This window comes from Heliangelus exortis, chromosome 7 (assembly GCF_036169615.1).
Source record: "Heliangelus exortis chromosome 7, bHelExo1.hap1, whole genome shotgun sequence".
NCBI classification, from domain to species: Eukaryota; Metazoa; Chordata; class Aves; order Apodiformes; family Trochilidae; genus Heliangelus; species Heliangelus exortis.
Window position 1 is genome coordinate 12,793,335 of NC_092428.1, and position 13,943 is coordinate 12,807,277.

General features: G+C 38.8%; 1 protein-coding gene across 5 annotated transcripts in view; it reads left to right on the plus strand.

Annotated features, from left to right (window-relative positions):
• The window catches only part of PRKG1 (protein kinase cGMP-dependent 1), a 426,892-nt gene that overhangs the window by 324,035 nt on the left and 88,914 nt on the right, over window positions 1–13,943 (plus strand). For all 5 annotated transcript variants that reach the window (XM_071748882.1, XM_071748881.1, XM_071748883.1 and 2 more), the window contains 2 exons: window positions 2,239–2,316; window positions 6,435–6,529. In XM_071748882.1, the coding sequence (XP_071604983.1) occupies window positions 2,239–2,316; window positions 6,435–6,529 (173 nt within the window). The remainder of the gene's footprint in view (window positions 1–2,238; window positions 2,317–6,434; window positions 6,530–13,943) is intronic.

The following is a 13,943-nucleotide window of genomic DNA, read 5'->3' on the forward strand; positions in this document are numbered from 1 at the left end:
TTGGAAGGACTTGCAGTATTCTGAATAAAGTTAGAACCCAGGCAAAAAAAAAAAAAAAAAAAAGAAACAAAACAGTAGGCAAGACATGCTGAAGTAAGAGGCAGCTTTAGATCCTTCAATGCTCAGATTAATTCTCCTTCCATTCCTTCTGTGGGAGCCTGGGTGGGAAGGGTTGGGAGGGCTCGTTGGTGGGAAGTTCAGTGGGGTTGGTTCAGGGGTAGGAATCAGCTACAGCAGAAGGGCTGAGTCTTGATCTAAGCAGTTGGTGCAGTTGTAACTAAGACCAAGAAACAGCATTTTAGGAAGAAGGTTTTGTTGTGTGGAATATGTTATTTGGCCAGAAGTTGGGAGTCATCTGTAAGGCAGTATCAGCTTCAAATTGCACAAAAATCATATAAGCAGTAGCATTTTTCGTCTAATGAGTATAAATTGCTGTTACTAAAATTGGAAGCCTTTTGACCAGCATTTTCAATCATTACCTTCTTGGTGTTTACAAGATTCCACCTGAGAGAGCATGATCCCACCACCTTATAAAATCAGATCCTTTAAAGGACCCTCAACCTGGATGCCCAAAAATGTGCATCCTCAAATTCTGCTATCCAGAAATACCCCAAATAGGAAGTAAAACTGTTTGTATTCATGGTCTCCTCCAGGCTTTTTTCCCCTTTTCCTATTCCGACACATTAGGGCAACCCATAAGTCTTCCTTACCCACCCCACTAAAGACTGACATGATAATACTTGGTATTTGTGATTTTGATAAAGAACTTTGTGGCTTTTTTGTTTATTAATCTGCTGGAGAGTGAAGAGTTTCATTTACTAATATAGTGTTTTGACTTGGATTTAATGTATTCAATTTTTTTTTATGGTGCTATAAACACCCACAGCCTATCATATTTATATATTTTTTTATTTATTTATATTTTATTTGAAGAACTAAGTTAATTCCATAATATAATTTGCTTGGATATCTCTTTTTTTCCCCTTAAGGTCAATACTTGTCACTAGTATCCCCAAATGCCCAGTGCTTCCAAATTAAGGAGTTGTTTTTCTCAGCTGTAGAAGATTCATTTACTTGAGCCTTTACTTATTTATTTTCATGTTGGAATCTGTTATCAGTTTGTAAGTGGCACCAAAAAGAGAAATAAATAAATGCAGGACAATAAAATAACCTTGAAAGAAAATATCAAGCTTATCCAGATGGTAGGATTCTGATTAATTCCTCTGTTTTAGCTCAAATCCATCTTTGCTGTAGTTTATACATACTTCTGGGATTTAAAGATCTGGTGTTTTGTGCTTTAGTGTAGTTTTAAATGGCACCCAAGCTGGAGCAGAGGGGTTTTTTTGGGTGGTTTTGTCACAAATCAGTGCTAGGGCACAGCAGACCTAATGCCTGCAACTCTTAGAGGAGATTTTATTTTTAAAAAAGTCATCAGTCATTGAGACATGGGTAAAGTCATTGAGTGAGAAGCTGTTAGCATTCTGCTGCTTCTGCTTGACCTTCAGCATCAGGCTTGTTGCATTTGCAGGGGGTAGAGCATCTCTAAAGAAAATGACAGGGTTTGGAGGGGGCTTAGTATGAATGTATAGTCTTTATTTAGACCATGCCAGCTTTTTTCTTCTTTTTTTTAAGTGTAAATGCATGTTGGGTTTGATGGGGTCAGCAGAAGGGCTGAAGCTATCCTATATTAAGTTTAGATGCAAATGTTGAAAAGCTGTGACATAAATTTAGCAAGGAATCGTCCACAAAACAAGCCAAAAAGATGGATTAAGCTACTATAATAACAGAATAGCAAAAAATACTTGTTGAATAACTCAGTTGCTAGGAAAGCTGGAAGAATACCAAAACCAACAAAAAAAAAAAAAAAAAAAGGAAAAGAACTATTTTTACAACAGACATATTATTGCAGTTTATTTTGTGTGCTGTATTTTCCACTGAAAATACCTCTGTGTGGTTTACTCAGTATAAATTGATTTAGGCTGAGAGGATAATTTATCTGGGTGAAAGCTGGGAGCAGCATAGTAAGAAGAAAAATGGGCAAGCCATAATTTTTCCCATTTTAATTACTATATTCCTTGACACAGGACAATTTTTAAACCAGTGCCAGTCAGCCTTGGATAAACTTGGTCCAGACTTATGTTTCCATAAACATTAACTGTCAAAACTGCTGAGCTATCTGCTGAATAACAGTCTTATATTCTGTTTGTTCATCTTAATTTTTTTTTTTTTTTTTAACAGACACACTATGAAAATGGAGAGTATATTATTCGACAGGGAGCCCGAGGGGACACTTTCTTCATAATCAGCAAAGGGAAGGTAAGTTGACTCCCTTAGCAGGGTAATTGGACATTGGTGATGGTGCTGATGCACTCTTGAAATTCAGAGCCAGGAAGTGTTTTCTCTTTTCCTTCCCTAAGGCACAAATGTTGCAACACTTGACATTTAATTAAACTTCTCAGTGCTTTATCAGTAGGAAAGAGTTGCCTGAAGAGCAAAAATTAGATCTCATGCTGTTTTATACGTGTGCTCAAAGTGAGCACTTTGGGGCTTGAAAACAGTTGTTGAGTCTTTCGGTAAATGACCAAAAAGCTCAGTTATTTTTTAACAGTATAACCTACAGTAATCAGCATTTTCTTTGTTAAGTATCCCTTTTCCATGGCTGACTTACAGAGTTCATTCCCATGGCTATTGCTTCTCTACTTTCCAAATTAAATAATAGGAAGACAGAGAGGAATGATCTCTTTCCTTGGGAAAGGAAAAAAGGCCTCAACTGCTCACTGGGAAAATGAGCCCTTTTCCCCTAAAATCCTGTTGGGATTTTATAGAGATTTTTCCTTCCATTCAATTTTTTCTTTTTTTTTAACTGGCCTAGTGCTATTACACTTGAGAAACATTTGGCTTCTTTTCATGTAGCAGGATGGAGATATTCAAGGGAATACACAGTGATTTCCCATTTCAAATGAGTTGGGATAGATTGAAAGTAAACACAAATTAATAAATATGCTTCAAAGTGGGCCAACTCTGGTCTTCTGGTTTAACTCTTCATGGATCTGATGTTTGCACCAAGACACATTAATGTTGGTCTTGCTTAACTGAGGGTAGAAAAACCTGGTGGCATCCTTACAGGCAGAGTGTGGGTGGGTGTTTTACACACTGTTGGGATGTTTCCTAAGGCATCTGTCAGCTCTTAAGTATTCAAACTAGATTTTTCATTATCAGCTTTCACTCTCTGTCTCTGTGAGTCAGTCTTTGTCAGGAAAACCAAAAAATGCTTTTTCAGATGAATAAGATAATCATGGACAGATTTCTGAAATGAGGATAATCATGGACTGCAGACAGCCAAGTTTGATGGTAAACCCCTATGCCCTTTTGCTTCTTACACTCACAAGTAATAATCCCTTGTCTCCAAGACTAAGGGCAGCCATGATGCACTCTTTAAAGGCTTTTTTCCCCCCCATCAAGTTGGGGAGGCTGTCCTGCTGGCAATGATACATTTGTCCCACTTGGTCAGGCAGATCTCATCCCTTAATAGAATTCCTTGATGTACAAGTAGAAAGTCCTTTGGTAGTAATAACCAAATCCCTCTTGTTGACACCAGTTGGGCAGCCAGTTGTTGCCCTGGATAGTCCATCCACTCCTTCTGAAGCCATTACACCTGACCTGTAGGATGAAGGAGAAACCCATCCATTGCTCCAGAGCTCTGTAGTCCTGCTTGTGATGCTCTCTAGCTTTATCTCTGACATTTGCTACTTTTTTAAAAACTTCAGTAAGCAAGAAAAAGGGAACTAAAATAAACCAACACAAGTGGTCTTTTTGAGTAATTCCCAGCCCTTGAGCTGGATCCTGGTGGCTTGACAGAAATTCCCAGAGACAGTTAAATTACACTCAGTTTCCTTTACCAAGTTTTTGACTTTCAAAAGATGTATCAGTGTCTGATAGAAGACAGATGGAGAGTGATTTAATTGAAATGTCTGTATTATAAGAGCTATGCAATGGGTGACAAGAGCCCAGGATGGGAGGAACAGAGCCTCAGCAGTGACACTTAGAATAAATAATGAAATACAGAATTAACAAATCATTCTATACTGCTTAGGACTTTCTGGGGCTGGGGTACAGAATGTCCCATCCTAAAACCCATCCCAGGCAGCTTAACAAGCCAGAAGCTGGCTGCAGCTCATGTACCTGTGTCCTCACAGGTACACAGATCCAGCAGCATCACCTGACTTCTATCAGTGAAAGCCACTTTTAATAAAAACCCTGCCTTGCCTTTTATGTTAAGAGTGTCTGTAGTGACAGTCAAGTGAACAAAGATTTTTTTTTTATATTTCTGAGTGCAGCAGAAATGCTTAGACTTCAGCACCATTTCTTTCCAGCCTGTACTCTATGGATATTTCTTTTAGGAGCAAAAACCTTTTCACCATTTTCTCCCTCAGCTCCATCAACACTTGATTCCCCTCCTGAGCTTGTTCAGTTTATTTATTATAGTGTGGTTCCTGAAGTCCAATGGAATAGAAATCAAAAGTGTGTTTGAAACACTCTGCATGCACAAACCTATTGAACAGTATGTCAGATGAGAACAGCTTAGTCCCTTATGCCTGCTCTGTACCCTGCCTTTGCCTGGAGATGCTGTGTGCTGTGCTGTGCTGTGACATTGTACATTTTTTCCTTAAAAGCCATAGGATGGAACCAATTTAAGGCCAGGTGATGCAAGTTATTCACTGGTGCCATGGCTATTCACTTGGATCACTGCTTTGAACCATGTAGAAATCACAGGCCCCTCATCTGTAGCTTAGGATTACCAGGGGTCGTGGAGAAAGATCTTAAATATTGTATTAAAGTTCTGGTTTTCCAAGTTGGTTTTTTTTTTCACCAGCTACATTATCTTGGCTCATCCATTACAAGTTCCCTGTGCTCATCTGATCTTCAATAGATCACTGCAGATGTTAAATATAAGGTGGCATACACTGAGCACTCATTAATGGCTGAAACCCACTGGTTTTAGGATCCATAGAAGAGATAAGAGAAAGCATGGGCCACAATGGTAAATTTAATGGTGAAATTAAACTGCAGTGTCTTAAAATCTGAAAGGACACATCTGACATCCCAGATTTTAGTTTTTTGAATTTGTTTCTGCAAAACTAGTGATTGAAGCTCAATAGCTGAAAAGGAGAAGCAGTGTGTATGTGAGGTACCTTCAGAGGGCTGCTCATACCAATTAGATTTTTGATAACTTAGGCTTTGGCAATGCCTGTCCCTCTCCACTGACCAGAGGCAGAGTCTGGACAGCTAGACTTATAGATGATTGATGTTAGGAGAGGTGATCCCCATGGTGTACTAATGGCAAGGGGGTATATTTTCCCAATCTTTTCATACTGTAGGAGGTATAAGTCACCTCTGACAACAGCTAAAAGGGCAGAGATTGTTCTTAAAGAGGGCTGTTACAGCAATATTGATCTTCCATGGAGCCTTTCCCATCCTTGGTATGTGATGCCACCTTCAGCACCCAGCAGGATGTCAGAGATTTGTCATTTCATGGCAGCTGGAATTTATATCCCATACTGGCACAGGAAATCAGGGCCAAGGGTGTTCAGGTGATCAATTACTATTTTTCTTCTGACAGTGTTTCAGAAAATAAAAAAAGACACCACAGTAATAGGAAATCATTACTCATAGATGTGAAGTTATCTTCTGTTGCTGTAGTGCCAGTTTCAGCTTAGACTTACACAAGGTTATATGGTGTTACAGTGGGTAGGAAGTCTGCTTTCCATCAGCAGTAATTGCTTTTCTTTTTCAGTGCAAAAATGAAAAAAAAGAAAATGTTTATTTTCCTTTAAATTCCTGTGGAAGTATGATTTTTTTTTATTTTTTCTCCAGCTAGAGTAATCTCCTCCCTAAATTTGGGAGACAGCAAAAAGGAGAGGAGGCATCCTTCATCCTGTAGTGATCCAAACTGTTTCATTTCAACTAATGTCTAAATGTAGATTGTTTTTGTTATTCTTTTTCCTTAAGTTAATTTAGCAACACAAGATATCATGTGGAACAAAACTAACAGAAGCCCATGCCATGTGTCTGTCTGATACACAGAAAATATTTTGAAACAATTTTTGCTACTGACTCCATATGTGCAATGACTGTGCTCATACAGCCAACTCCATTTTTAGACTTAAAGCCTACAAAAAACATAAGTATTGCATTTTTGCAAGAGTAGTAGGTGCCTTATGGGAAAATTACTGCTCATTTTCTTGGGTGGTTGGTTGGTTGGTGATGCTGAAAGAAGAGTGCAGGACTCTGGACAATTACATAGTTCCCAGGGGGAATATGGTCCAGAGCTTTTCCTGAGAGATCTGAGAGATGACAAATCCCTTTGTGAACAAACAGGGTTTACTTTTAATTAAAAGTTTTCTAAATGCTGGTGGGGTTTAACTTTTCAACAGGTGAATGTTACTCGTGAAGACTCCCCCAGTGAAGATCCAGTGTTTCTCCGTACTCTAGGGAAGGGAGACTGGTTTGGAGAAAAAGCCCTTCAAGGGTAAGTAATTCTTATGGTGTAACTTTAATGTAAAGAGCAACAACACAGGTGCAGTGTCATCTTGTCTAGAGCATGTTTTTGCCAAACAAAGTTTGGTCCAGATTATCATTAAGGTCCCTCTTCAGTCTGGTATTCCATGATTCTTGTGTTGAGAGATTTTTTCAAGGATTTCTGCTGCCTTCAGAGGGTTCTCGCAATTTGGAAAGATACAGGGGAGAGGGTTTATGCTTCTGTAATTGGGAATTGTCACTTGATGGTCTGTGTTGCAGCAAGGCTGCACTTTACTGAGGAAATAAGGTTTCTTCTGCAGCTGAGTGGCCAAATTTAGATCTTCCTGTGTTTGTGGACATCAGAAAATAGTTTCTCTTTGCACTGTTTTCCATGACAATGCATGTGAAGGTCAAAATGTTTGACCTCTTGCAACTCTGGAGTGTTTTTCATGAACTGTAAGAGCATAATTGGGGTCTTCTTGATATGGGGTAGACAGCTGAAGTCAGGGAAGCAATGATGGGATTTAAATTGTCTTCTATATTTTGATGGAGGTGGAAATTGTGAGTGATCTGTTTTCTGTAAAGATTTTTAATTTGGGGGTTCACTTTGAAATAAAAGAAGTGAAACTGTTAATCCATATTCAACTCATGATAAAAATATGTTTTCTTTCCATTGGGAGGAATAAGAACAGGAATAGTAAAACACTCTTTGAAGGAATTTGGGGTCCCCATTCATCTTAGTGGACAAGCAGTTCATCCCATCCTGGGTACTTACCTGAGTATAACAGCCACTGGGCTTCTCTTTGATGCTGTAATAATGTGGTCAGTCCCTCCTAAATCAGCCTTCTTCCAAAAAGAAGAAGCCAAAACATATGAAGGCCAAATTCCTTGTCATTTCTGGCAGCCAGAGAGGGAGAGGTGTCCAGAGCAAAACTCAAGTCTTGCCCGTGCAGATATATACCTTAATTATAAAGCAATATGGATCCTAAATAAATGTCCTAATTTCAGTTACTTTTGTACTGTCAAGTTGGAGATGAATTACAATTTTAAATTTTTCCACCATAAATACATAAGATAGAAACGTTGGGGTTTTTTTCTGAATTTAAGAGCCTCACAGAAACTTGACTCATGGAGCTGGTATATTTCCTAACAAACACCAAACATCTTGAAATATCCTCTTAACAGGGAGAGCAGATATTAACATGCCAGCCAAAACCATCTGATGAAGAAAACCTGATATGCAGAAAAAAAGGGACTTCCAACCTTGCATGACTAAACAGTTGTAGATACAGGCAACACCAGCATGGAGTGACACAGCCAGCATCCCTGAGCAGATCTAAAAGCCATGTGGATGTGGTGCTGAGGGACATTGTTCAGTGGTGGCTTTGGCAGTGCTGGCTTAATGGTTGGACTTGGTGATCTTAAAGGTCTTTTCTAACCAAAACAATTTGATGATTCTATGGTGAGAATTTCTCAGTATTTCAAATACAATATTTTGGCTGACTGCCTTAGCCTTGGATGAGTTTGCAGTTAATACTTATCTGCATGTATTTAAATATTAAGTACATAATAAGTTGCATCTTCTGAAACTAAAGAGAAACTTAATAATGGAGAGTACATTCTCAGCATGTGAAGAAATCATAATACAGACACGTTTTTTGCTGGAGAGACAGCATACCTGAACTACTGTACCTCCAGCTTGTGAATGAGCTTGCTAATAAGCTCAGTAGTTTTGTAGCTAGATTTGAATTGAATATTGTGAAAATATTGTCAGCTAAAGCATCCAGCAGCTTGATAAATTGCTAATTGCTAATAATACCATAAATGGTATCTTTCAGGACTGTGTAAGACATGACTGTTCAGCAACTTGATAAACTTTTAGGATGTTTCTACTACATGTGTGAAATACAGCTAGATATGAAAACTTAAGATAAAATGTTTTTTTTTAGTGTACTTTATTTTTCATGTTTGACTAATTTTTCAAAACTACACCAGGACTTGCTTAGCAATACTTAATTATATGCTATTAAATTGTATCTTGAGCTTTCCTGTGTGTAGGACATAGTAACAATTAAAAGACATTTTGTACAGACAATATAAAATATTATTTGCAGTGTTCATTCATCACAGTTCTGCAGAGCAGGAAGATAGATAACAAATCTCTAGTAGCACACAGAGATATATATCCTGACATAGACATCAGGTGGTGATCTATGTCATTTTTTTGTTGCACTCACACCAGATGGCACATGTTATTTCACAGTATCCCATTGCACACAAGCAGGAGCAAAACAAGTAGTGAAATCATCAGCCACATCATCTGACAGCAATGCTCAGGGCTCTCAGCTGCCCCAGTGCTTTCTTATGTTCCTGGCTAATTGGTGCAGAAATAGCAGAGATAATTTACAGTACAGCATTACGTAGTTAAAGTGTAACCACAATCAGATTTTTTTCCTCATGGTTTCTTAATTGGAAAAAAAACATTTTATAAGAGTATTTACAATAATTATTGCTATCAATGGGCAAGCAATAATTCATTCAAATAAATAAGGGAAAAGAACTCAATGCGTATGCAAAAAAAATCTAATATTGACGATGTGAAGCTCTGATGGTGTCACATGGATGAATCCTGGCACAAGGGCATTTGTCTGGATGGCACTGCATCCCTCTCCAGAGATGATGTTTTGGGAGTGGCCATACATCCATCTCATCAGATGTAAAACATTCTTTAGTCTTCAGTGGACAATCTTCTGGAAAATGTTGAGGGAAGAAACGATGACAGAAAAGTGAATCTTTAGGAATAGAAGAGAGGGCTCTTTCTCCTTCAGAAACTGGGTTTCCCATAGGCCAGACCAAAGCAGGAGCAGTTGGAGCCATTGTCTCCTTACTGTTAGGGTATACATTACATCATATATTGCACTTAAATCTGTTGTTATGGGGTCTCACCCACTTTTGTGATCTAGTAGGAGCTTCAGACCATGGGGTGAAAGAGCGGTGGCACATGGCAGAAGGCTGATGCTTTGGAGAGGCAGCAATTGATTTAATTTTTTTTCATTTTTTATTTTTGTGAATTAGATGCTGCTTGTCCAACCAATCTTGATTCTTGTGATAAAACTGGGTATTGTCTGTACTCTCTTGCTGTCTAGTACTGAGTGTTCTTCTCTTTCTTTTGACATGTACAAATTTCTGCTCATTACAAATCACCTGTTGGGGATTATCTAACAAGTTTTATAATTTACAAAATTCCCTGACATTTCTCTCAGCATTCACCATGACTAGACAGTTGTGTCTAGGAAAAGCTTTTTCAATGTGCTTGACTTAACTTCTCAGTGAACACAAGAGTCGTGTTTCATCTTTGTTGGATACCTTGCTCAAAATACCACTCTTCCACTAATATCTCAGTGTCTGCTGATGTATTAACCTAATTCTTTTTCATTATCTCAGGAGAAATCACTGGGATGTAGGATCCAAAAGGTTTACTTCTCTGTGACACAAAGAAGTAAAAATTTCCAGTGTGGTTGCACAAGTGGTGTGCACTTGGCAAACATGAATCTCATCTAGGAGTGGCATTATAAGATGCATGTATATATGTAAAATAATAGATTGAGAGATATAAGATAGTTATATATGGAAAATATAAAAATTTTAAAAACACGTATTTTAAAGTATATATATTTATCTCCTATAGGAGAATACAGTTTAATTTCTGTTTTGCCAGAGAGAAGTGCTAGTCCTTCTGTTGTGATCAGTGAGCTTGGGAAAGATATGGCTTAAGAAGTTGGATAAGATTGAAAAGGGATGGGGAAATGGGCTGTACCATCCTGATGAGGAGATTTCTGGGAAATTCCCACCTACAGTGATTTCTTTTCCTCAAGACTCTGGCATGAACCCATCATACCTGGAGTCATGGTACGAAGAGATTCACTGTTCCCATTTCAACCAAGTTAGCAGCGGGTTTCAAAATAAAAAGAAAAAAACAGTAGCCATGGGATAGAAATTTCAGTTGAGGAAAAAAAGTAGTTCTCCTGCCAGGAGGCCCATGCAGATGAAGGGATCATTATAAAATTGAAGCAGCGCGTTAGGTGTTAGTGCACAGGAGCATGGGTTTAAAAATCAATCAAAAAATACTTTTGATTTTGGCTAATAGGAGAAAATGATTAGGAAGCACTTTTTTTCACCATTGCTGCTAAATAATGGGCCCTTCTCTGTGTCCTAGCACTTTTGGAGCCCTTCTGCCCAGCACGTTCAGTACTGTGTCTAACTCACAGACTGTGGTTGCAACACGCGACCTCCAAGGAGCATCTGGAAGTTGCTTCATCCATTACATTAACTGCTTTTTACATTTATTATGAGTGTTGGTTGATCTTAAAAGGTATTTAAGCCATTACAGCTGTGTCACCTATCCTCTTCCCCTCCCTGGGTAGATCCCTGCCTGAGAAGTGGGAACAGGAGGTGACAGCTGATGGATTTTGACCCATTGCGGAGAACTTCAAAAGCTCTTAAAGGATTTGCAAATGCTGTTGGCAATGTCCTGAAACAAAACCCTCCCAAAGGCTTTGGAGGGTAAGAGTTTAAAAGCCCAGACAGCTGGAAGTGAGGAGGCAAAGTGACACTGAGATAGTGTCACCATATGGTTCCCCATAGTACTGGATTTCTTCCTGCAGGCATCTGGCCCTTCTGGGTCAGGAGAGGTGTCTGGGTGGATTTTAGCTCTGATTGATGTCCTTAGGGCACACCATAGCAGTAAAGCTACTGAAATGTCTCCCTGTCCTGCCCAGGGTAGCTACTGCTCTTGTGATACCCTGGTCTCAAAGGCTTTAGATAGGGCATCACTCTAGTGTAGGTGAAGATATTTTATGATACTGCTCCTACAAAGTATATGATGCAAGCTTCATCAGGGCCTTTGCAAATTGTTTAATTACATTATCACAAGCACACAGTGATCACTGGTGTAGTTGCTTTGCTTTCTCCAAGCACACACTTCTCATCCTTTATTTCTTCAAAAAGCACAGTGGGCTTGTGCAGGAGCTTGCCTCAAGCTGGTTGCCTAAAGTTCTTGATGTTCCCTGAAGACCCCTGGCAGGGAAGAGGCTCCCAATTAAGGGACTCATCCAGAGCTTCTTAAAATGAGCTGGCAGGTTTACCTCAGTTGTTGGTGGTCACTCTCTAACACAAAAACTTACCTATGCCTTATTCACCTGGCAAGGAAGTCTGGGGGTTTTGGAGCTACTTTGACTTCAGTCACCCCATATATCAAGAAATTAGGGACAAAGGACCCAGAAGGGCAGAGCAAGATGCATTTGAGTCTAAGAGCATCCTGCCTGCAAGTGCTACTTTGTGACTCCTGAGATGAAGGTTACCTTATGATTTTGCATCAGGAATGAGTTGATGTTATTGGCACTTGGCTTAGATCAGAATATAGAATGGATCATACCAGGTGAAACCAAAGGTCCATCTAACCTGGCAGCCTGTCTTTTTCAGCAGCCAGAATCAATTGCTGAAGAACTTCCCGAACCAGAGCTGGTGGCTTTGTAGTTTATAATTCTTGGTGGGCTGCCAGTTTACTTTTCAAACATATACAAGCAATTTTGAAGTTCACAACTGTCTGTGGCAATTAGTTCTGCAGTTTAAGTATGCAGTATGAGAAGAAATGCCAGTTTTAATCTGGGGTTTGGATCTTTTAGAAGGGGCCACCTGCTTCTTTTACAATACAGGGAGTTGGTAACATCTTGGTCAATCAGGTGAGACTTCCCAAAGAGCCAAGCAGCTTTTCAGATTTTCTCCATGTGTCAAGTTAGAGAAGAACTACTCTTCAGTGTTTGAATAGACAAAGAGTTTCTTTAGAACCAAAGCAATAGAGCAAGGAGAGCAATTGCAAAAAATTATGCCCGTAAAGGCTCTCTTAATGTCTGTGTTTAAATGATTGCTTAAAAAGTTTGAGACTTAAATGATGTGATGATGAATTCAGAAGATTTCAGCTTTTGGATTTACCCATTGTCAAATATCTTGCTTCTGAATTTTTTGAATGTTGAGCCCAATGACTTGGAAATGCAGCTTTATTTTATAATAACACCAAATAACCCTTTGTAGTCAAATGACTGTAACCAGCATGCTAAAAAAGAAAAAAATAGATCATTATATACTTAAGCAAGATAAGGGAACACCAGAATTGGCATCTTTTGTGCTTATCAATCATCTGCTTTGTGCAGCTGCTTTGCATTTCACAAACCTCTTTACATAAAGTGCATAATAATGAAAATACATCCGTTACTGAAGGAACATAGACAGTCATATTAATAGAAGGCTTGTGCACAAAATATGCCCTTTCTGATTGTTGAAGAGAAAAAGAAAAGTATCTGGCTTTTTATTTACTCTGTAAAACAAAAAAACTTATTGGGGGAAAAAGCCATTAATAGATAATTAGCAGTAAATCCAAAATTTTACTACTCTTGGCATAAATAAATAAATATATTCTTGGCAGTGCATAAATAAAGTTGTGGCAGAGCCAACTTCAGGACTCAAATGTAGTTAATAAATAATCTGCTTGTTCTGAATTGTAAAGATATTTAGTTTGTAAGAGCACAGCTAATTAACAGTTCTCTCTTTTTTACAACTGAATCATAGCCTGGGAACTAAAACTGTGTATTTGCTTTTCTTTGAGGATGCAGTTCAATAGAGCAAGCACAATATTCCTCCCTCTGAGTTTAAAATATGTATAATGTTGGGCAATAAGATTGTGCTGGGTGCCAGAAAGCAGAATTACAGGGCTTTTAGAGTTACAAATATATTTGCTTATGCTTACTGCAGTGAATGCCTATGAATTTTTTTCTGATATCTTTCTGCCTAAACATTATTTCCTAGCTTGAAAGAAGTTGCTGGAATAAATAGTGCACAGGAAATACTGTGGGGGTACTATATTGTTGCTTTTCATTAGATTTCAAAGCTACTAGAGCACTATTCATGTAGAAGTACATGTTATACTATATATATATGTGTGTGTGTGTGTGTGTGTGTTATACTATATATATGTAGTATATGTTAGGGTTGGTACTCAGACTGGTGCTATTTAATGTCTTTGTTTGCATCATGGACAGTAGCATTGACAGTAGCACCCTTATCAAGTTTGCTGACAACACCAAACTGCGGTGAAGTCAACACACTGGAGGGAAGGGATGGCATCCAGACCTCCCCTATGAAAATAGGCTGAGGAAGTTGGGGTGATTCAGGCTGGACAAGAGGAGGCTCTGAGGTAACCTTATAGCAGCTTTCCTGTACCTGAATGGGGCCTACAAGAAAGATGAGGTAGTATTTTTGTACAGGCAGGTATCCAAAGGACAAGGGGCAATGGTTTCAGACTTGAAGAGGGGAGATTCAGATTAGATATTAGGAGGAAATTCTTTACTAGGAGGGTGGTGAGACACTGG